This window comes from Trichomycterus rosablanca, chromosome 24 (genome assembly GCF_030014385.1).
Source record: "Trichomycterus rosablanca isolate fTriRos1 chromosome 24, fTriRos1.hap1, whole genome shotgun sequence".
In the NCBI taxonomy this organism is placed as follows: Eukaryota; Metazoa; Chordata; class Actinopteri; order Siluriformes; family Trichomycteridae; genus Trichomycterus; species Trichomycterus rosablanca.
Window position 1 is genome coordinate 1965106 of NC_086011.1, and position 24099 is coordinate 1989204.

Below are 24099 nucleotides of genomic sequence, written 5' to 3' on the forward strand. Positions count from 1 at the left end.
AACGGACATGGAAGGAAGACGATGGTTTAGATGCAGAGCAGATCTTCATTAGCACTGCACTGTCACCTTCAGTTTTAATAGAATGCAGCAGATTGGAGATTTCACCAGGTGAAAATGGATTGTGCTGGGTTTCCGGAGCAAAACACAGACAGAAATGTGTGTATCGTCGGATCTAAGCTGGTGGAGAACTACACTGTGAGTTATTAGTCTTAAATGAGTGTTAATTCAGCACCAGACATAAAGTCTATGTGGTTGGATGTGCTTGATAAACAGGTAAATAAACAGGCTTTATCAGGCGGGTGTTCTAGTCTGTCACAACCTATGACAGCTTTTTTTTAACTTGTCTAATCACAAATTGCTCTGTGTAGTCGTGTAGTGCACTAGATAGGGTGTATACAACGTGTGCTCTTACAGCATTAAAAGTGCACTTATGTAAGGATCAAGGATTTGTTGGGATTTATCCATTAATTTCATCAGATAGTACATGTTGTAACTGAGAGTTGCTGGCCGCATTCCAATTTAATTAGTATGAATATGTAGTACGCTAGGTAAGGTGTTGACGGCATTATTTCTCTACATAGCGTAGTGCACTTGCATAGTGATCATGGAGGTTATAGAGATCGAGCCACTGATGACTGATTGTGGTCGTGACCGCTGTTTTAACACTGTATCTCAAATAAATGTCATCGTTAAATATATTTTACCACTATTTTTACAAATATTATTATTAATATTATTATTATTAGGATTAATATTGTCATTATACTATTATTGTTGATATTAAATCTGACATTATTACTGTTTTATTCTGTTGTACACATTATGCTTTTCTTTAGTAATATTGTTATTGTAATTAAACGTTTATTATTATTATTATTATTATTATTAATATTTGGTATTTTGCCGCCATTTTATTGTATTTAGTATTATTGTACTTCCTAATTTTCCTCTTATTATTATTGTTATTATTACTATTTCAATTATTATTATTATTACAAGTAGTTTTTTAATTGCTTAAAAATAAATAGCTAACAAGCTAACCAATGTGTGAAATTTAGTTTGCTTAATATCCTGAATCATGACCAAATTAACAGATAGTAATAACTAATTTGTTTTAAGAATCTTAATATAGAGTAAATAATGTGTTTTGACTCAGTTGTCAGGTTAGCTAAATATTTATTCAAACACTATAGCTAAGGGTTTTCATATTTAATAGTTTTTGATGGAAAAATCTACTTCATTTGCATTTAATTCTGAAATGTATAGAAATAAGTTCCATAAAAAATCTTTGGATAAAAAACCAGCAACAGGGACGATTTATTTTATTATCAACTGCTAAAATTGCAAAAACAAAGAACAGATCAAAACACCAAAACAAATCTTGTGTTTGAGTCTCATCAGAAACAAAATCATACAATAAACCCCCCAAAACCTCACTGCAAGTGTGTTTGATATGTTTGTGTTTAAAGGTTTCTGGTAGTTTAATAATAATCTTGATTAGAAAAGGGATGTTATGGGTGTTTTTAAAAGTTTGCTTTTCCCCTTTTAATCCTGTTTAGGTTTACATTATTGAGGTGGTCGTTGGAGACCACCGATGGACCGTAGAGCATCGCTACAGTGATTTCCATGACTTGCATGAAAAGGTAAGCTAGACCACATTTACACTGAGAGCCAAGTGCACAATTCTGATTTTATAGTAGACTGTTCATATCTTTCCACTGTGACTGATTTCTGATTCTAGATTAAACAGGGTACACGATGAACACAACAGATTAATTGATGGTTTAATGATCTCCGTTGTATGTACGGATGTAAAAACTTGTCATCAGAAAATGAACTTCAGAGTTAATAGTCACTTGTGTGCTAATTAGACAAAAATACATACTGCACTATACAGAACGAAGAATTTCATTAGGGGTGTCTTAAAACTGCCTAAGACATTATTATTTGATGATGCTGTATAATTTTTAATGTGTATTTCAGCTCACCTCAGAGAAGAAGATTGACAAACATCTTCTGCCACCTAAGAAGATCATTGGTAAAAATTCAAAAAGCCTCGTGGAGAAGAGGCAGAAGGAGCTGGAGGTTTATCTCCAGACTCTGCTCAGCAGATTCCCTGTGGCCGTACCAAAAGTTTTATCCATCTTTCTACATTTCCATTTCTATGTAAGTGTTTTTCCTTCATTTTTGTTTGGACAGGTATCATATTTAGTAGTTTAACTATGTCTGAGTGGAGATGCCAGAACAAGTAGTGGAAAAACACATAGAGCAGAGGGTGACAGTTCATATGAGATTTGACGTGTCAGGTGCTAGTCTGCAGGTCTCCTCGGCCAGCTAGTGATGCAAGGGGTCTCGGAAATATATTAGAGTATATTCGGGTAAGACGGAGAAAAATGAATGATAACTAATTCTAAACACTCACTCCTGTTCTTTTAGTACCTCCATGGTTTGAAGTGTTAGCCACCCTCCACCTCACTTCACATTAAGGCACCTTAGTGACTAACGTTTTGATTTGTATTGATTGAGAATTTCTCGTCTCACACCAAAATAAACACATAAAATGATTAGTTTATTTTATTTTATACAATATCCACATTCTTACATGTATCAAATGTATCCAAATTATTTACAAGTAAGATAAAATACAGTTTATGATATATCCTAAGATTATCCTTTACTGTTTGATTGCCATCTGGACCTCAGAGCAAACACTTTTGCAGATATTATGCAGTGATGTTAACTAGAGACAAACAGCCGCCGTGGCTTGACGTGTTGCTGAAACAGTGTGTTTGGTGTGTAAGTGAAGAACGGCGTTGCTCTCGATCTCTTAGTGTTCGGTGTTGTTAAACTTGTTAACACATTAACAGTGTTAGTAACAGCTCTGTACATTTGGACCTGTGGTTGCTTTACCAGCCTCAGCATTTCACACTGCTCAGCATCTTTGTGTTACAGCTGCCAACAGACCAAACTCCACATTCACTAACCAGTGGTGCACTGATCATTCATTTATAGTTCTTACTGTCGCTCATTTGCTGAAATAATTAAGATGAATGAGCAGACGCAGTTTTGTTGCACATTTGAAAGCACGATTACTGTTCATTGGCTGAATTTAACATTTATTCTTATTTTTTCCCAATATACTAATTGCAGAAAGCTAATAAACATTGCAGATTAAAATTTCCATAAATGCCAAATTTGAATTTGAATTCTTGCATTTCAGCCACAGCAATTGCTAGCAGGTGTAATAAATCAGTTAAATAAAGCAAATTAAATGCTTCTGACTTTGCAGCAACAGTTTAGGGAAGACCTTGCAGACCCAGGTGATTGATTCCCAGTAAAACGGGACCAAGATAAAGCAAAATGTTTTAGAGTTGGAATTTATAACCAACAGATTTTATATATAATTAAAATCTAGAATATCATTAAAAAAACAACTAATAATTAGCATGTGTTTTGTTTCTGTTTTCAGGAAATTAATGGCATCGCTGCTGCACTGGCAGAAGATCTGTTCCACAGAGGTATATCTGTATTTGAGTATATTTTATGTATTTTAGCTCAAATGTCTCCATCCGCTGGTCATTTTTGTAAGCTGAAGCTGAAGTCTGATCCAAAATCTATTCACACCAAGTTTTCGAGTCGCTCAGTCAGAGTTATGGTGCTATCAGTAACCAACAAGTTGTGTGATGCTGTGTTGAATAGGGTGGCACGGTGGCTAAGTGAGTAGCACTGTCGCCTCACAGCAAGAAGGTCCTGGGTTCGACCCCCAGGTGGGGCGGTCCGGGTCCTTTCTGTGTGGAGTTTGCATGTTCTCCCCGTGTCTGTGTGGGTTTACTCCGGGTGCTCCGGTTTCCTCCTACAGTCCAAAGACATGCAAAGTGAGGTGAATTGGAGACACTAAATTGTCCATGACTGTGTTCGATAAACTTGTGACCTGATGAACCTTGTGTAATGAGTAACTACCGTTCCTGTCATGAATATAACCAAAGTGTAAAACATGACATTAAAATCCTAATAAATAAACAAACAAACTGTGTTGAATAACTTTCTTTAATAAATTAAGTTTCTACAGTTTTACTCATTTTTGTGTTCGACACTTTTTTTAATGATTAGAAATTGTGTTGTGTGATAAATCTGCAATAACGGAGGCAAAAGGAGAAAAGGGGGCATTTACTTTTTCACACCACTGTATCTGTGTCTTTATTCCTTACTGACTAACATATACAAATACAGTATAATATATTCTTTAATGTTTATTCTTTCTTCAGGTGAACAGTTCTTGGCCGCTGGTGAAGTTTTCCTCCTGAAGCCTCTGCAGCTCTACGCCGTCACGCAACAGCTGAAACTGGCCAAGCCGACCTGCGCCAACGGAGATGCCAAGGCCGATCTGGGTCACATACTGGACTTCGCTTGCCGCCTAAAATATCTCAAGGTTGTAGATTTGTTTTGCTAGTGTGAGATCGTAGTGGCTGTACAGACATGTACTATATAACTCTATAGTTGAATAGGTGAATTATTTTGACATACGGTTTAGTACAGTAGTCGAAATAATGCATGTTGGCTTTTCAAATGAGGGTGAGAACACACAGAGGTTCACACAGCTGTTTTATTGCTTTCTTAGATTGTTTTAATAATACAGTATAAAATAAACAAAATGTGTTTGTGCGACTCAGATCCCTGGAACAAAAGGAGCGGTGGGCACCAGCAATATTGAGGAAGAAAGTCTGCCCTTCGACCTCTCCGTCTTTAAATCACTGCTTCAGATTGAGGTAAGGGACTTTAGTGTAAGGTGAAAATGAGACCACTGTTTTATGTACTTTTAAATAGGTAGAGTCAAACTAGCCTTGTTTATGTAGGCACAGAGAAGTCACCAGCTATATTCAGTCATCACTTGTAAGGAGTTGGGAGGATGTCGTAAAGTTGAATGACATTATAGAAGCTTCTACACTCACCAAATTAATCCTCTGATTAAAAAACCCAACAACAGGAAGGAAAGGGGGCCCGGGTGGTGCAGCGAGATATTCCGCTAGCACACCAGCATTGAGATTCTGAACTTCCTGGTTCGAATCTTAGCTTTGCTACCGGTCAGCTTGGTGCTCTCTAGCGGGCACAATTGCCAGTGCCTGCAGCAGACAAAATTGGCCACCGAGTCCGCTGGGTGAGAAAAGACTGGACTAAACAGTGAGTCAGGTTCAAACGCTGTGCAAGGACCCTGATTAGCAGCCTGGAGGAGCATGGAGATCGGGGTTGGGTCTCTCTGGTGCGTAAATCCACCGAAGCGTAGGTGAATAAGAAGAGGTTGAAGGACTGCGCACGTGCCAGAGGGGGCAGAGTGCAGGCGAATTAACCCTCCTCAGACGCAATCGGGATCCCCAGCAGCGGAAGACTAATTGGCTACGATAAAATCGGGAGATAAGGAAGAAAATGCATAAATAAAAAAATAAAATAAAAAAATCAGGAAAGAGCTTAAATTCATGTTTTATTTAACAGTCTCATATAGTCACAGAGAAAAACAATTGCAGACATTTGCTTTCTTTCATTTATTTATTTATTTATTTATTATGTATTTTAGATGACTGAATGCAGTTCGGGACAGATAAAGGGAATTTCTTCATTAAAATCCACTCTGGCTACACTCACTGTTCACAACTCAGCTGCATCCATGAAGGTACGGTATCTATTCTGTAGAAACCAGCGGTGTTGAAACTGTGAGGCAGCTCTTACCTGCAGGAATAAGCAGAAAACACTCCCATGTACACATGATTGGCTGAGGTGGAGGTGTGTTGGAGCCCTGCGATGGATTGTCCAGGGTTTGCTTGATGAAGGCCTGACTTTTGTTTCCACTCTTGGGTAGGAAATTCTGGTCCCAGAAGCAGCTGAATTCGCTCAGTGGGAAGCTGAAGGTGTGGACATCGACTGCACCGTGACCGCCATCATTCCAACCTGGAGGATGTTGACCACTCTGGACATGAGTCACAACGATATCTGCTGCATCGACGAGTCTGTGGTGAGAAACATGACATGGTTTGTTTGTACAAATATAGACTTTGAAGTACTGTATGTCTATGGGAATTTGTGCCCATTCAGTCAGAATGGCTGGGCACTGAAAGCCTCGGTTGATGTTCCGGTTCATTTCAAAGCTGTTCTTGAGGCTAAGGTCTGGAGTATATTTAAATCGAGCTTTTCTTCACGTCTTTATAGAGCTTTGCTTTGTGCACAGGGGCACAGTCATGCTGGGACATGAAAGGGCCTTCCCTAAACTGTTGCTGCAAAGTTGGAAACTTAGAATTTCTTACATAAATTAGCAATTGTTGTGCCAGAAACACATGAATACATGAACTCAAGAATTAGACAAGGTGTTCCATACTATATAAATATATATCTGACACACACACACACACATATATGTACATACAGTCCATTGGTCTCACTCAATGAGCTGTTCATGTTATGTTGTTCTTTTGAATAATATTAAATCCATAATTATCTCCAGTAAGATTTAGTAAACCAGTAACAAGTAAACATTTATCTTATAAACATTGTGTTTGTGATTTCAGAAACTGATTCCTGCAGTCGAATTTCTCGATCTCAGTCACAATTGTCTCTCTCTGGTGGAAAATCTTCAGGTATCTTCATTCATTAAGCATCTAGAATTATTTGATCAAATTCTCTGTGTGTAAACCTATCTGTCCAGTTTCTGACTGATGCTCTTGATGGATCTGCAGTATCTGTACAATCTCGTGCACTTGGACCTGTCCTGGAACAAGCTCACGGTCCTCCAGGGTGTTCACACCAAACTGGGCAACATCAAGACCCTGAATTTAGCCGGCAACCAGCTGGAGACGCTTTCTGGTCTCAGTAAGCTTTACTCCCTCGTCAATCTGGACTTGAGCAGAAACAGAATAGCACAGGTATGGTAAAAACAAACCGACCAGTGATTTCAGACAAAATCGTTTGTGTCTTAAAATGATCTTTTAATACTTTTTATTGCAGTTGGATGAAATTAAGCACATTGGAACACTGCCCTGTCTGGAGAAACTTTCCCTCACCGAAAACCCCATGTGCATCATTCCTGATTACCGAACCAAAGTTCTGGCACTGTTTGGGGACCGAGCGTCAGAGGTAACTCAGCACTCAGCACTTATTTAAAGTACAGTTCTAGTTTTTTGTATTAATACTGACCAGGGTCACGGTGAGAAATACAGCCTGAACAGGGCGACAATCCGGGGCAGTTTAGAGCCAGCAGTGCATGTTTTTGGGGAGACCCTAACTAAAGGAACCAACATAGACTCCGGAAAAACACAGGACGTCTTACAGTGACAAGGATTGAACCCAGGTTCCTAGGATGAGGATGCTGTGCACCAGCCACACTTTTTGCAATTGCATATTTGCACAAGTTGCTTATTTTTTTGTAAATCCCACTACCACTGGGATACAGGGTTCGAATCTCCAGCAGGCCCGGCGATGTACTGGCGTCCTGTATGAGGTGCCGGGGAAGTCGAACCCACCCAGGAAAACGAGGTGGTAGAACATGAGAATGAATGAATGAACAAGGAAATATCCAGCAATACCAGTTCATTCCGACTTATTAAAAAATGTCCAGTTACTTATTGCTGCATGCATGACTGTCCCGTTTGGATTCCTTCCTTGCGCCTCCTGTTTCCGGCTGGCACGTGACCCTGACCAGGTGAAGCGTTTGGTACAAAGAGGGTAAAATAGTGACGGTATATCTGTGTGTTTGATATTAAAGGTGTGTTTAGACGGCACTGTAACCACCGAGAAGGAGCTGGACACTGTTGAAGTACTGAAAGCCATTCAGAAAGCCAAAGAAGCCAAAGATCGAATGGCGACCAGTGAGAAAAAGGTAAGAGGTGTTTTCCTCTGAGTCTCTGATTCGTTATGTAACGCAAACCATTTCCTCTTTATCACACTCTCACTTCTAAAGAAATGTTCTTCTGCTGAACAAATTCAACGTCAGCTTCCATTTAGTTTAGTTACGGTTTAGACTTAAACACAAGACTGAACTTTTGGTTTCTGTTTGTAATTTGATCAATCTTTATGGCATGGACCCACTGCTGCCCTGACCAGGATTAAGCCGTCAGTAAAAAAGAAATTTGTAAAGGGGTTATGATTAAAATATACAAAGAAATTATTGTAATTATTCTGTGTTCGACCGATGGCCGATGGGATCGAGCCCATAGAACTGGAGGTTTACCAGTTCATTCTGGGACATCGTGGCCTCCCAGTGATGTGCGAGTGTGATGGTCTGCGACCCACTGTGACCCTGACCAGCAGGATGAAGTGGACGTGTAGGGTTAAAGCGTGGGGTTTTGTTGTCTTGCTCAGGTTAGCGCCGTCCCCGTGCATTCTGACGGAGGGGTGAATGTTCCGTCCTCCGGTGCTGTCCCTGCTGCTCAGGCTTCCTCCTCTGCTCCTGCTCCTCCTGCTCCTCCTGCTGCTCCTCCTGCTGCTCCTGCACCCCACTGTTCCAACTCCAGCCAAGGTAATCATGTATGTATCAACGGAGCATGGACTGATTTTTATTACTCTTTGAGACCTTGTAAAACTGTAACACTCACACAAGTCAAGGCAGCTTAAAAAGTCAATGAATTTCATGATATTGGGCAGTGGGAGCTCAGTCGTTCAGGACCAAGTTGCCACTGTTGGGCCCCTAAACAAGGCCCCTAATTCTCAATTTCTCAAATTTTATTCCGAATTGTAAGTCACTTTAAATAAATGCCATGAATATAAATCTCTACCCATCTAGATCTCTGTTAGCAACGGGTGTGGATCAGACACCCGAACCATACTAACAGAATTCATTAAAGGTGTCCACATACTTTTGACCATACATTGTTCCACTTTCCCCCTTTGTCAGTGTTTCTTTCTCATACTAATGTATGAAAATGAGAGTTTGTACAACACACAGAACTAAATTGAGTCTTTCTGTGTTTATTTGGTTGTTCTGTGGGTGAATGAACCACCCTGCTGTGTTTTTCTTGTCTTTTTTAGAACTAACCCGCAAAGAAGAAGCTTTTATTGCCAAAGAAATATTAACTCATGTGGATTCTACACTCACCCAGCGATGCTTTAATAATCAGACCTTGACTGACTTCACCCCTCAGGTAAAACAAATCTGAGTTAGGAATAATAATGCGATTTTGTGTAGGGTGCTCATGTATAATGTCCACCTTTGGTGTATTACAGGTTAAAACATCTCTCACTACCTGTTTGTATGAGAAAAACCCTTCTGAGCCGAAGGATGAAAGTGACAGGTCAGTTCCATCTTAGTTTTTAATTGTAGTACCTTAATGATGAATGTTTTTCTTCCGCAGCTACAATAGATTATCTTGTGTCCAGTGCAAGCCGTAGAGGTTTCTCAAAACTGTCCAGCTATGACCTCTGCTGCCTGCACAGAGACGAGGGGTTATTGTGGATCGGTGCTTGACTCTCCGTGCATGATATGTATCTCCATATGAACCCGCCTCATGCAGGTGAAAAGAAGCGGTCGGCTAATGCGCACGTTTCACAGGGGACTTGAGTTAGGTACGGCCCTCCTTGGTCAGGAGTGGAGGTCTGCAGCAGCAGCAGATACGACTAGATTGGGAGGAAAATTGGGAAAAAAATTCTATGCATTATGTGTATCACATCCTGCCAGCAGGTATTGGTTTTGGTTGCTGCTCACAGCATGCTGTAGAAATGCATTTCGTTGTTTTGTGACAAACCCGTCCCTACTTTACAAGGTACTGGGAATTGAAAGTCACTGTGTTTTTCCGTCACAACGAACAGGCCGGACGTGTGTAACAGTGCAGTAAATATTAATTTTATTAGGTCACTTGTTTTACGAGCAGCAGGCTGAGTGTGATACACAGGACCAAAACAAACTCCAGGAAAAATTCCCCAACGTAAACGTCCACCCAAAAACTCCACTAGAAAAAGGTGATGAACCGGTGGCGTACACTAGATTTTTTACACTAGATTTGTGTCGCATTGGACACACCTGTCTAACGCATTCTCAGTTGATACGGGGAGAAGGGCGGCACGGTGACACGTGGGTAGCACTGTCGCCTCACAGCAAGAAGGTCCTGGGTTTGATTCCCAGGTGAGGCGGTCCGGGTCCTTTCTGTGTGGAGTTTGCATGTTCTCCCCATGCAAATGAGGTGAATTGGAGACACTAAATTGTCCATGACTGTGTTTGACATAACCTTGTGAACTGATGAATCTTGTGTAATGAGTAACTACCGTTCCTGTCATGAATGTAACCAAAGTGTAAAACATGACATTAAAACCCTAATAAACAACAAAAATAAATAACAAATATATTATTATATATAATATAATAAAATAAAGGGGAAGAGAGACCTGCCAAATACTCATCTCCATCAGATGCATCCCAGTGGACCTCCCCAAGTACCTACAAGAGCGCCAAATTAATTCCATCCCTCAAACAATAAAGGAATTATTCAATCAAGCCAAAGCAGGAACAGTACTTAATCTCTTCACAATATAAAAACATACAGTACATACATCTAAAGCCCAATAAAACAAAACTCTGACTAAGACTATTGACTGATATACATTTCAGGCTGGTTCTCTGTTCCCCTGATTGGCTGCAGCACGGCCAAAACCTCATCATCCGAAAATGATCATTTAATTCTATTTATTTGCTGCTGTTATTGTTTGTTCGTTAAACAATTTTGAGGAAAATGTGTATATTTCTTGAATTAAAGTCCTGTTAAACAAAATATTGTAATTATTATGTATTTTTAGCTGTTTCTACTGTGAAAACCAGGACTCCTGGACTAAACGATACTCCACACCAGTTCTTCCCTCCTCCTATTTATCCTACACCACCACCGACCTGGACTTCATCACCCAGCTTTCCGAATTAATCCGTCGAGCCGGTGCATCGAGAAAAACCTCGAACCCCGAAACCGTAACCGACCCTGTCGAGGTGACGGACCGAGGCAGCCCCGATTCCAGCAGCAGTTATTTCGAGATGGGTCCGGATCACAGTGACGACATCATGGGCTGCTCCTCATCCACGACCCTTCAGGAGGAATCGGAGACTCAGAACGTGGAAACCACAGACCCTCGGATCGATCTGCTAGTCTGGTGTTATTGCATAGCTGTGAAATGTGATGAAGGTCTGAAACAAATGACCTGCTGTCTGGCAGCGACCGGGGACGCCTTGGTGCTGTTTCAGGTGCAGACCGGAGAACCTGCGTGCACCCTGCAGGAGTTAATGGAGGGGGTCGAGATCGCCCTTTTGGTGCCGTATTTCGACATCAAAGACGTTCAGATCGACGTTCCGGACACTTGTGTGTCCCTGAGTTTAAAGTCCAGCGGTGCAAAATGGTTCATTTTCTCAGACGCTCAGAATTTAAACGAGATCCATTCCCACCTAGACTCAGTCGTAGATAAAACTCTGAGGAATCCCGGCGGACCGGCAAACGTCCAACTGTTCGCTCAGCAGTTTTTAAACTCGTGGGAAATCGACGAGAACGAAAGCGGAGCCAAAAGCGGACACTTGGCTCACGTCTTGAACCGCGCCTCGTTTATCTCTCCCACTCAGGACCCCAAAAATAACTCTGCCCCCCCTGACGTTTTATCTTCGATCCAGGAAAGCCAGACCTTCGTCCCTTTGATGTTATTCCTCACAACGCGGCATCTCTGCATCCTTAAGCTCGATTTCAGGGCTCTGTCAGAGAAAGACGTGCGCTCCTGCACCAAAATGACCCGGATCCCCCTGGCGTCCGCCCTGATTCACCCGAAACGAAGCCGCGCGGCTCAGGGCGGCTCCGATGCCCATCGGTTTTGCCACGCCCATGTTCTGGAGATCATGGCAGGTCACGAACGACTGGCTGTCATCTTCGCTCTTCCGCACGACAAGTTCCTGTTCCTCGGTCAGTTCGCTCAGTTCCGCGCCGGCCTGCGAGACATCAAGACCGTCGCCCTGCTGCAGAACGGTCAGCGCCGGTGGAGAGCGGGCAGCACACCACAGGGTGATTCTGCAACAACTCATTTAAGGTATAAAGTTTGACTCTACTTTCAGCCATTAACAATGTGTTAAAATATCAGATTACCTTATTTATAAGTCACTATAAGAGAATATTTGTTTGATATGAATAGCCTGGCTATTTGATGTGCACTTGTCAGTGCGTTCAGTGCTGGTCCCGGGCCCGGATAAAAAGAGGAGGTTGCCTCAGAAAGAGCAAAAGCTGGGCCAGGGGAATCACTTTAAATAACGATACAGATTCGTCAGTACTTGTTTTTTTTAACTGTATGTGTTGTTTTTGTTTTTAAGTGTCCATCAGGAGGTGCAGAAGTCTCATTTGACGCTGTCTCTTCTGTACCCATCCGAGTCTCTGGTCCAGCAGCTTTCAGAGGAGAACCAGTGTCCCTCTCACCTCTCTCTGTCATCGTCTCTTCAGTACCTGTCCTCGCTGAGGGGTCACGAGCTCGTCGCTTTCTTCCATGATAACATTGCAGAGGTATCCATCAAGGTTTTACAGTGTTGCTAGTCTCAGTGGTGCTATCAGCCGACTGGGCGACTATACAGACGCCCTATACAGGGTATTATTGCCCTGCTTCCGGACCCTGACCAGGATGAATCGGTTGCCGAAAATAAAATAATATAAATGAAATAAATTCATCACAATTTGGTGTTTCTGTTCCAGCCAAAATGTGTAAGATAACGGACCAATTCATGCCATGCTGTCCCATACTTATATCTAGGGCCAGTTTAAGACAGACAATCCACCTTCTGAATTTTTTTTCAGGCTAAGCTTTCCACAGACTGTACCTGGAGTCAGGGTTCGAACCCTGGTCTCAAATTCACCCCTAGTCACTAGGCGTTATGACGAGGGTTGCCAGGTTATTACTAACCCCACAAGATTTCTGAATGTTTCCGTGGGTCAATTTAGAACAGGAAATCCATCTTCTGCATGTTTTTTTCCAGGCTAAGCTATTCATGGACAGTGACTGGAGTCAGGGTTTGAGCCCCGGTCTCAGTTTGTTTATTTGTTTTTTTTAAACGTTTTTGATTTGATTTTAATGAAGTTCAAAGTCGTCTGTATTCACTTGGCTTTATGACTAGGGTTGCCAGATTATCAAAGATTCCACAAGATATCTGAACGTGTCAGTGGGTCAATTTAGAACAGACAGTCCACCTTTTAAGCTCTTCACGGACAGTGAACGGAATCAGGGTTCGAACGCTGGTCACAGAACCCTGTTTATTTATTTGTTTTTAAACGTTTTTTGATTTGATTTTGCTAATTAGAATTGTTGTTCGCTGTTCCTGCTCAGGCGGTTAAAATTCGTGACTAGGCTTTATGACCAGGGTTGCCAGATTATCACAGATTCCAATAAGACTTCTGAACGTGTCTGTGGGCAAATTTAAACAGACAGTCCACCTTCTGCATGTTTTTTCAGGCTAAGCTTTTCAAAGACAGTAAATGTAGTTCGAACCCTGGTCTCAGAACCCCGTTTGTTTATTTATTTTCTTTTCCTAATTTGAATTGTTGTTTGCGCACTGCTAGTAGTTTCTGCTCAGGCGGTTCTGACTATGGTTGCCAGATTGTCATAAATTCCGCTCTTCTGAAATTTACTTTTTACAAGATTTCTGAACGTGTCATATTGAACATGAATGTAGTAGAGGATGACATTGTGTGTTTATTTTGGGTTTGTTCTTCTATCCAGGTGGAGAATGAAGAGCTGAAGCACATACTGTGGACGTCTGTGCTCTTCTATAAGTCTCCTGATGTGGAGCTCTCCGCCTGTGTCATGCTGTCCACAAAAGCTGTTTACTTCATCCTTGATGATGTAGCTTCCACTCTCGGTGATCAGACTAGTGAGTGACCGCATTTCCTTCATATAACTGATTTATTACACCTGGTAGCAACTGCCGTGGCTGAAACACATAAATTCATTCATTAGAACAGGTGTCCCGATACTTTTGTCCATTAAGTGCATGATGCATCAACCATAACCACAAAAATATGTGTGTTTTCACTGTAGTGACGTGGACCTGGCACCCATCAGAGCACGAGGAGCCGGATTTCCTCCTCACGTTCTGCTTCGTGATGAAGCTGCATGAACTGCAGTGTGTGAACGTGGGACTGTTTGACCAGTACTTCAGAATGGTGGGTGAGTAGAACCGACTGCTCCAAATTAAGCCAAGGAAGAAAGAACATGCCAAATATCAAACTTCTCACCTACCAGATTAGATCGGGCAGTTTTGGGCAATGACATCCACCTAATTTATCACTAGGAAAAGTTTCAACATGCTTTTTTTTTACTGGCCTAAAGAAACAGTATTCCTCCACCACACAAACTAGTCCCTCAGCCACACAGTAGCCTGGCCAGTTGTGTTTAAAGAGAATGAAACCAGACGTGTGGCGCCAGTGACACTTGAAGCCAAAAGCAGGGCAACCCAAATACAACCTTTTTACTATTTTCATATTTATCCTGGTCAGGGTTGTAGAGGGTCCAGTTCTGCCAAAAAAACTAGTTCTAATGCAGTAACCCATCTCAGAAAGGACGCCAATCCCTCGCTCGACCCCAGCAGTAGTGCCATTGCATATTTATTTTATTGTATTTTTACAGGGGCGTCACCGGAGCACATCATCTCCTGCCTGACCAGAGAGAGCTACAGCACACATCACTTCCTCCAGCAGCTGATGAGCGTGCTGTCCTTACTGGAGAAAGCGCCCTCGCCAGAGCCCTCCGAGCAAGACTTCTACACGCAGTTCGGCAAAAAGAGCACCGGTACGAAAACACACGATGTGTACGTTTAGTGTTTCTCTGAGGGAGCATTCACGTTCACTGCCGCTCTGTTCGGCGCTCGGGTTGAGCGGTAAAACGTCATCGAAATGCGAATATGAGACGAATCTGCATCAGTGTGGAATAAGCGTCAGATCCAGTGTTACAGCTTCACGTGTATCTGTGTTTATCTGGATTTTCCTCCCTGTTTCACTTTTAAACTTGTGTTACAGCTCGAGCTTCTGAGAAATGGTGAGAATCAGAATCAGCTTCTTCCAGAGTGTAAAACGCTTCTGGTTCAAAATAAAGCTTAACGTGGTTTAATGTAGTAAAAGAAGGAGACAGGAGCACTAAACTTCTCTTCATTATTACTGCTCATAAGTTCTCTGCACCGTCAAAAGAATCAAAAGCTGTAAACAAAACCTGATATTGCAGCGATTACGAGTCATAAATATTCCTGCTACTCAGTAAAATGTTTAGTCCTTTAGTTTTTCTTTTATATTTTTCTATTTCTATTTAATTTTTATTTTTTTAAAGGGTTGTTTGGTTCAGGCTGAGTTTTTCATGTGATAGAATCTCAATGTCATGCAAAATAAACCTCAAATAGTTCCAGTTATTTTCAGGACATTTAAAACCAACGTTAGAAGTTGTTGTGTATTAAAAATTGTGTATTTTCCTCCTAAACCAGGTAAAATGGAAAACTACGAGCTGCTCCACTCGAGCCGGGTGAAGTTCATGTACCCGAGCGAGGAAGAAATCGGTGACCTGACCTTCATCGCGGCGGAGAGGAAGGGCCCGCAAGGACCCGCGCACTCGTTCAACGTCCTCTTCTACGCCCTGGCGTTCCAGGTGCAGAGCGGACCGGGCGCGGTGGCCGAGCTGCACCCCAAAAGCCTGGTGCTGAGCGGCACCCACGTCTTCCTGCTGGACGAGGACTACATCAGCTACCCGCTGCCCCAGTTCGCCAAAGAACCTCCGCAGAGGGACAAGTACGGGCTCACGGACGCGCGACGGATCCGGGACCTGGACCGGGTGCTCATGGGATACCAGCCGTACCCGCAGGCGCTCACGCTTGTGTTCGACGACGTCCCGGGGCCCGACCTGCTGTGCCACCTCACCATGGATCATTTCTCCGAGGAGAGGCGGAGCGCGCGGGGCGGCGACGGGGCCGAGAGCGAGGTGCAGTGGTGCATTTTCGTGCCCGGGGCAGACAGCAGAGAGAGGCTGATCTCACTCCTGGCTCGCCAGTGGGAGGCGCTGTGCAGTCGGGAACTCCCACTAGAGCTGACCGGCTGAAGAGCTGCCGTTATCGTTCAGTACCAGCAGATTGCTGGGCTGTTTTCGTTTTAGCTACATGGGGGGCATTTTTATGCTTGTTATTGGATGTCCGACAAGCCCGTGGTCAGTTGGGAGCATCGTTTTGACCGTATAGAGTGCAAGAAGTAAACAGACTTCCCATTCGATCCACTGCTGGGGTTTTTAATATCGTGAGCAGCGTGATATTGAAGTGTGGGTCATATTTCTGATTTTAGAACCCTGTGAAACACACAGAACCATCAGCCCTGGTGGAATTTGTGTAAGTTGGTCACGGAGCTCTGAGTGGGCTGATGTGAGACGATGTGATCTGAGGTTAAAACTAAAAATCCCCATTTGATAAAATATTTTGTGTGTTTAGTGTTTTTTTTAATTATATTTATTTACTCCTGTGTTGTTAGCAACCATTCAGAGCAAACCTGAGGCAAAAATATATATATTATCCTGATCAGTGAAGCACAGCATCCAATGAAATTGATCTTATTGCACCATCCTTCCAAATAAGGATCCACTACCTCTTTTAGAAATGTATTTATTTTAATTTAAATTTTATCAGGATTATAACGTCGTGTTTTACACACTTTGGTTACACCCATGACAGGACAGGTAGTTCCTGCTTACACAAGATTCATCAGTTCACAAGTTTTTTAATGTTAAACACAGTCACTGACAATTTAGTATCTCTAATTCACCTCACTTGCACGTCCCATACCGACACGGGGAGAACATGCAAACTCCACACAGAAAGGACCCGGACCGCTCCACCTGGGAAATGCTGTGAGGCGACAGTGCCACCCACCGAGCCACCATGCCGCCCATTAAAAAAATTACAGGGCGGAAATCCAAGGCCGGGCTTCGTCCCCTGACCTGGCCGGTCGATAGCACTGCTGAGATTCTAACCCGGCTCTCGGTGGCGGTGAGTTAGCGTAATATCCCACTGCTCCACCGGAGTTGTAAAACTATTGTTATAAATCTTAATGAATCTTTTCTAAACGTTCTTGTATTTTGATTTATTCTTTTAATTGTTTTTTGCCAACCTAATTCTCCTGATCAGGGCTGCAGTGGATTCAGAATCGGCTTTTTTGCATTGTACTTAACCCTTAATTTTATTTCTCCTTAACAAAATTAGCACCACTATTCTATTGTAAACTATTTAACTTTTTTACACCCATGTACAAACCCATTTCTCAAAAGTACTTTTTTGTAAAATGCCAGAATTTGTGATTTGTTGATTCTTTTGAACCACTTGGGTCTCGTCACCCCGTTCGGATAGATGACGACGTTTATTCCGACGTTTTTAGCGCTTCACGTGAATCTATAAACTGACCTGAACGCCTGCAACCTACAGGAGTGAAAGCTAAAGCTAACGAGGACACACACACACACACACACACACACTTTCTATCACTACTTGTCAAACTGTTTAAACACAAAGCATCATGGGACGTTAGAGTGTATGGAGTCCACGCTAGTGTAATATTTTCTTTCTCTTATCAGGCCTGTGCGCGTGTTTTCTGGCTGCTTTCCTGTTATTTATCCGCTGCTGCGCACAACCGAGCGAGCGAACGCCGTGTGGTGTTTAACAGAGTATTTTATTGTGTTTTATTCTGAATTCTGTGGATCAGTTTTAAATAAAGAATTTCATAACCAGTTTTACTACATGAATCTTTGTTTTTTTGTGTGTTTTTGAGAATTTGGGCTTTTTGGGGCGGATTTTGAGGCGCTTGTACTTTATACATCGTACAAACGTTTACACAATGCTGAGGCATTTTTATATATATATATATATTGTTTATGCATTTTCTCCCTTTTTCTCCCTTATAGCGCATCCAATTTGCCCGATTGCGTCATACTTCCTCTCCACCAATCCTGATCCCTGCTCTGATTGAGGAGAACGAAGTTAACCAACACCCCCTCCGACACGTGGGCAGCAGCCGTATGCATCTTATCACCTACACTTTGACGAGTGCAGTGCAGCCGTACTGTGTACGGAGAGACACATCCTGACAGCACTCTTCTCATCTCTGTGCAGGCTCCATCAATCAGCCAGCAGAGGTCGTAATTGCGTTAGTTATGAAAGAGAGACCCCATCCGGCTTAGTCCCGCCCATATCTGAACAACAGGCCAATCGTTGTTCATGTGGCTGCTCATCCCATCCGGCAGGCAGAGCTGAGATTCGATACGATGTATTTGAGATCCCAGCTCTGGTTCCAGCGTGCGTTTTACCGCTGCGCCACCTGAGCGACCCTGTTGACTCATTTCTGACCCGTTACCCTATTTACTGTGGATGTCAGGACGGATGGCAGAGCTGAGATTCGATACGATGAATTCGAAATCCCAGCTCTGGTGTGCTAGCGCTGAATGTTGAGGGTTTGAATCACTGTTATGTCAAGCAGCCTCTTCTGGGCCCTTGAGCAAGGCCCGTAAAGCCCCTGCCTACATAGAAAGACAGGATTTGTGACTTGTATAAAGCCAAAAAAACTGGAAGTGGACGTTACTTCATGTGTTTCGTTTCTGTGTTGCAAACCAGCAGTTTAGACGAACAAATTTAATAGCCAGACTCTTTTGTGCTCTTTTGACCGATGGTCTGGACAGCGTATGTGCACCGGTCAGCAGTATTAGATCCTCTTTTTTCCTTCAGCTGGACAAAACAACACACACACACACACACAGGTTCTACTTCACTCAGTCACACTTCTGCATGTCTCTAAACTTCCCCGCTGTTGTTCGGTTCGTTTGAACTCAGAACGGACTTTATTTTTCTTGTGAAAAGTAAAATTTATGGGACGAGCTGACGGGGGTCAGAGGGAGCAGCGCTGGGCATTGTGTTAGTTTTGCCCTCAGCATATCCTGTTATTCCAGGGAAGCTGAGCGCGCAACAGTGAAAGGTCAGAACACAGTGCAGTGATGTTCTGCTTCATGTCCTCACAAATCTAACCTAATCTAAATGTTTTATATCGCTTTTAAATATATGATTCTAACGTTGTGCAAATATTAAACATAAACTTTGCAAATCAGTTGGATTGGGTGAAGTTTTTATGATTAAGGAGTTCATGCTCCTATTTTTCTCCCGATTTTGTGAGGTCAATCTGTCTTCCGCTGCTGGTGGATCCCTGATTGCATTCGTGGGGGGTATATTGCTGCTCACGCCTCCTCCGACCCACGCGCAGCCCTTTGCGAACCCTTTGTCGCCTATGGCTTCTATCTGCTAATCAGGGTCCTTACACAGCGTTTGAAGACCACACCCAGGTAGTCCGGTCTTCCCGCCCTACAGGCACCGCCAATTATGCCCACTAGACGAACAGCTCACCGTGCAACTCTGAGTTTAGAACCGAAGAGTTCAGAATCTCGGCGCTGGTGTGCTAGCGAAATATCCCACTGCATCACCTGGGTGCCAAAATATTGGGATTTTAAGGTTTTCCACTTTTGGTTCCATTCACGACAGGACATGTAGTTCCAGATTACCCATGATTCATCAGTTCACCTCCAATTCACTTCCTTTATGTTGGGCAAGAAGGGTCCAGCTCACGGTTGACCACCTGATTCATACCAAAAAAACTTAAAACGTTTCTTTAATGACTACGAGTGGCACAGTGGTAAATCACTCGCCCCCTACCGCTGTGATACAGGGTTTGAATTTCAGCCGTGCTATCAGCCGGTCAGGCATCTATACAACCATAAATGGTTATGTCTGAGGGGAGCAGGATGACCGAATAGCCTAGCCATTAGGAGGTGCACTTGTCAGTGCACTCAGTGCAGGTCCCAAGCCTGGACCTGACATGGCTTTGCTATTTAATAGGAACTCCCCCCTCATAAGAACACTGTGTGGTCACTAATAATCTCCTAATCTAATAATGCCAGTTAATCAGTAATAAAACTAAGTGTCTGGGAAGATTAGGAGTTCCATTGGTTCCATTAAGGCTGTTTCCCCTAAACACAATTAAAATGATTCGTCTGTCATCAAGGGTTTGAGGAAAACACTGCCAGGAAAGGAAGGCCACATTCTGATTACGCAGCACTGCTTATAGTCCACAGCTCATTTTTTTCCCAGGCGAACCACAAATCTGTGATATTTTTTTGCAGACCAAGCAAATAAGCTATAAAAATAAAAACATCCTTATCAAGATTACAGACAACAGACCCAAAATGACCATGGTGTTGTACTGTCCGGTACACAGTGTCTCCAGGAGGCACCGGATGGTGTCTGTACTTAGGGTGAAGGTATTACAGCGCTTGGACAGCGCTTTGTGGGATTCCCCACACAGCAGACTTGAACCTACAGGATTCAGCTTCAGTGAAGGGTTGTGCCACTTGGACCACCATCCTCGAGATGCCTGGTGTCTAACATCTATAAAATGCCCTCATGGAGTTGGACCTTGACATGAATGCCAAACTCCATCTAGTTCACATGAATCCCCACAGCTCTGCTGTTGCTGCTGAATGCAAAAAGGTGTGAACCACTTTGGGCTGTGATTTATTAATTAATTAACTAGACTTAGATCAAGTCCAGGACTTGTGCTATATCACCACACCTCCCCCCTTCTCTCCAAGATATTCATTCATTCATTCATTGTCTGTTTTACCATCGCTTTATCTTAGTCAGGGTCGCGACGTGGGTACGATTCATTGGGTGAAAAGCAGGAAGCACCTCGGACAGGTCAGCAGTTATTGTGAGTGAGGTTCTCTGTAGAAGTCTACAACAGAATAAGTTTAAAGTAGAACCACTGCATGAACAGAATGGAAATCCTAGATCTGAAGAACACACAGGACCAGAAAAGAACCGTTTAAACCAGTAAGAACTGGAAGATCTGTGAGAAGATCCTGCTTAAAAAACCATCCTGCTTATTGTGGTTGTGTTTTGCTGATTCTAACAGACCAGTCCAGTCAGCTGACGAGTACGGATTTCCTAACACACTCGGCAGAGGAAATCTGTGCGTTTTCCTGTCAGGAAAAGATCGTTTTCTCGTGCTCCTCTGTCCCCAAACTTCTGCGTGGTCAGCTAGAGAACCTCCTTCACTCGCCGGGAACCGACCGTCACCTTCATTCCCTAAAAGCAAGTGGGAGAAGTCAGGAGCTGAACGCCTGAGGTGAAGGAGCCAGAGTTTTCGGACCTGCCTTATGACTCGGGATTAGAGCTGGGCGTACGGGAGGACAGGGTGGGTGCTTTGCTGTGCACGCCTGGATTTGAGGATTTTGGGAGGCAGCCATGTGTTTTCTTCTGGTTTTGGGACTCGTTGTGTTATCCAGTTTGCAAATTGTGGTAAGTTGAGATCTTACCAGCTTCCTACTTCAGAACGTTCATAGTTAGTGTTAAAGTCGTAAACAATTGAAGACGCGTCCTTGTTTAAAGCTTTTATGGTTTCCTTTAAGGCCGATTCGAACCGCTGCGATGACCCGAGCGTAGTCCCTCACTCCACCGTGTGCACGTCATGCGCCGCTGCACCTGCTATCGTCTGCCCGCCAGGGTTCAGGAGAAACAGCGCCAACGCAGAGTGCCGGTAAGCGACAACTGATCCACCAACACACATACGTAGTGGTGTGTTCACACTGTATGGACAAAAGTATCAGGACACTCCTTCTAATTACTGAATTTATGAGTTTTAGCCACAGCAGATTCTAACAGGTGTATTAAATCAATTATAAAGGAAATTACATTCGTCCAACTTTGTAGCAACAGTTTAGGGAAGGTCCTACCTGTGCACAAAGCAAGTTTTATAAAGACGTGAAGAAAAGCTTGTCTTGAAAAGCCCTGATCTCAGCCCTACTCAACAGCTCTGGAATAAACTGGAACATCAATTTCAGCGCCCCATTCATACAAATGCTGCCATCTTTTGACTGAATGGGCACAAATGCCCACAGACATACTTCAAAGTCTTGTGAGAAGCCTTCTCAGAAGAGCGGCTGTTATTATTTATAGCTGAAAAAATGAAATATAAAATAGCGCTCACTCTATTTTAATAGCATTTGTTTTTGAATGCTCATAATCAGGTGTCCAAATACTTTTGGCCATATAGTGTTTATGTTGTACAACACTTTAATATCTGAACATAATGAGAAGTGTGTGTGTAACAAACACTGTAACTAAATTACACTGCGTATGAAATTTACAAGGTGCCTAGGTGACAGCAGTATAACACTTTACCCCACCATCATCACTGGGATCCGGGTTCAAATCTCAGCGGTGCTATTGGCCGACTGGGTGTCTACACAGATACGATTGGGTATATCTATGATTTGAGGGGGTAGTCCCACCTTGCGCCATGTGTTTTCCAGAAGGACTGGACACTCTGGGACCATGATCCTGATAAAGCAGTCGATGAAAATGAATCTAAATCTGTTTTACTACTACTTTATCCTGGTCAGGGTCACGGTGGGTCTGATTCATTGGGCAAAAGGTAGGAAACACCCTGGACAGGAAACACATACACACAGGGCAACTTTAGTAGTCTTTTGACTTGAGGGAGGAAACCGGAGCTCCCGGAGGAAGCCACACAGACACGGAGAGAACATGCAAACTCCACACAGAAAGGATCCTGGGGAATCAAACCCAGACCCTAAAACTGATTGTGTGGAAGTTGGGATTAAATTAATGAATTCATTATGATTATTATGATGATTATTATGTGTGATGTTTTAGCTACACGGTGCAGATCGGTGAGCGTCGGATGGAGTTGGCCGGCTGCTCGCGCTCCTGTGAGAAAATCAGCACCGTAAAACGATGCTGTCCGGGATTTTTCGGGTCTCTGTGTTCACGTAAGCATGATCAGTTTCACTCATATTATTTTCTTATATTAATTTATTTTGTTGTTGTTGTGATGAACTGATTTAATCCAGTGTTTTATATCTGCAGTGTGTCCGAGCTGGTCAGGGAAAGTGTGTAACTTTCATGGTACCTGCATGGACGGTGATTCAGGGAACGGGACCTGTGTGTGTGAGGTATAACGTCGTCAAGGTCCTGATTTTAGAATGAAAGAATGAATAAATCACAGATTCTTCTTTTTAGTGCATTTTACAAACCGTCCCAACTTTTTTGGGAAATGGGGTTTGTTTATTATATGTGCATTACAATTTTATTGCATTTTTTTGTTTTGCATTCTCTTGACTTGGTCATTTCCAATTCCCCACATCTATTTTCTCACTGAACTAGAACTTAAGTCAGGTCGGTGTTTTAAAGTTTTATGTACATACACTATATGGCCAAATGTATATAAAAACAAATGCTAGATTAACAGGTGCTCCACTAAAAAGCCTTCTCACAAGACTTTGAAGTATGTCTGTAGAGGCGCCCAGGTGGCACAGCGGGATATTCCGCTAGCACACCAGCGCTGAGATTCTGAACTCCTCGGAACTCCTGGGCACCATCTTGCAGGTACAACATTTTTTCTAGGGTGGGAAGACCGGACTATGTGGGTGGGGTCTTCAAATGCTGTGTAAGGACCCTGATTAGCAGATAGAGAGGCACCTGTGCAGAGTGCATGGGTGAAAAAGGGTTCCGCTAAGGGATGCATGTGGGTCGGAGGAGGCGTGAGCAGCAATAAACCCACCTAGACTGCAGTCAGGGATCCCCAGCAGAGGAAGACAAGATTGACTACACTAAAATGGGAGACAATGGGAGAAAATGCATGTCTGTGGGGATTTGTGCCCATCCAAGCTGGTCAGGAAAGCCTCAGTTGATGTTCCAGTTCATTCCACAGCTGTTCAGTGGTGCTGTGATCAGAACTCAGAATCAGAACCAGTTTTATTATTATTATAATGATGTTTATAATGTTGTACTTTCAGGAGGGCTACACTGGTACGGCCTGTCAGAAATGCTCCAATGAGAAAGCATACGGACAACACTGTGAATCAGGTGTGGAATACTATCAATTTGTCTTTCTGTCTTGCATTGACACTGTTCCTAACATAAGAACACAATCCTGACACACTTTTATACAGTGGTCTCTCTTGTAAATGCAGTTTTTACTAAATGTCGTAATTAAATGTGAATTGTTTTTGTTGGTCTGTGTTCATTCTTGGAAACTAAAC

General features: G+C 42.9%; 2 protein-coding genes across 2 annotated transcripts in view; both read left to right on the plus strand.

Annotated features, from left to right (window-relative positions):
- The first annotated feature begins 5 nt into the window (after positions 1-5).
- Positions 6-17724, plus strand: nisch (nischarin). The gene is made up of 21 exons (XM_062986579.1): positions 6-195; positions 1560-1643; positions 1984-2166; positions 3470-3518; positions 4266-4429; positions 4671-4766; positions 5570-5665; positions 5852-6004; positions 6555-6623; positions 6723-6908; positions 6991-7119; positions 7748-7861; positions 8344-8500; positions 9010-9122; positions 9205-9272; positions 10768-12027; positions 12305-12491; positions 13699-13849; positions 14017-14145; positions 14605-14766; positions 15449-17724. The coding sequence occupies exons 1-21, from the start codon at positions 115-117 to the stop codon at positions 16054-16056; spliced, it is 4239 nt and encodes a 1412-aa protein (XP_062842649.1). The 5' UTR covers positions 6-114; the 3' UTR covers positions 16057-17724.
- A 3420-nt stretch (positions 17725-21144) lies between these two features.
- Positions 21145-24099, plus strand: part of stab1 (stabilin 1) — a 39604-nt gene continuing 36649 nt past the window's right edge. The window contains exons 1-5 of the mRNA XM_062986295.1: positions 21145-21334; positions 21445-21572; positions 22712-22827; positions 22925-23010; positions 23854-23923. Of these exons, the coding sequence (XP_062842365.1) occupies positions 21281-21334; positions 21445-21572; positions 22712-22827; positions 22925-23010; positions 23854-23923 (454 nt within the window). The 5' untranslated portion in view covers positions 21145-21280. The remainder of the gene's footprint in view (positions 21335-21444; positions 21573-22711; positions 22828-22924; positions 23011-23853; positions 23924-24099) is intronic.

What these genes read in the sequence shown, in the direction of transcription:
- nisch (XM_062986579.1), top strand. Translation starts at nt 115, where the DNA reads ATGGATTGTGCTGGGTTTCCGGAGCAAAACACAGACAGAAATGTGTGT. An exon ending in GCCGCCTAAAATATCTCAAG is followed by an intron (nt 4,430 to 4,670) that starts GTTGTAGATTTG and finishes TGTGCGACTCAG; the next exon opens with ATCCCTGGAACAAAAGGAGC. An exon ending in AATCACTGCTTCAGATTGAG is followed by an intron (nt 4,767 to 5,569) that starts GTAAGGGACTTT and finishes TATGTATTTTAG; the next exon opens with ATGACTGAATGCAGTTCGGG.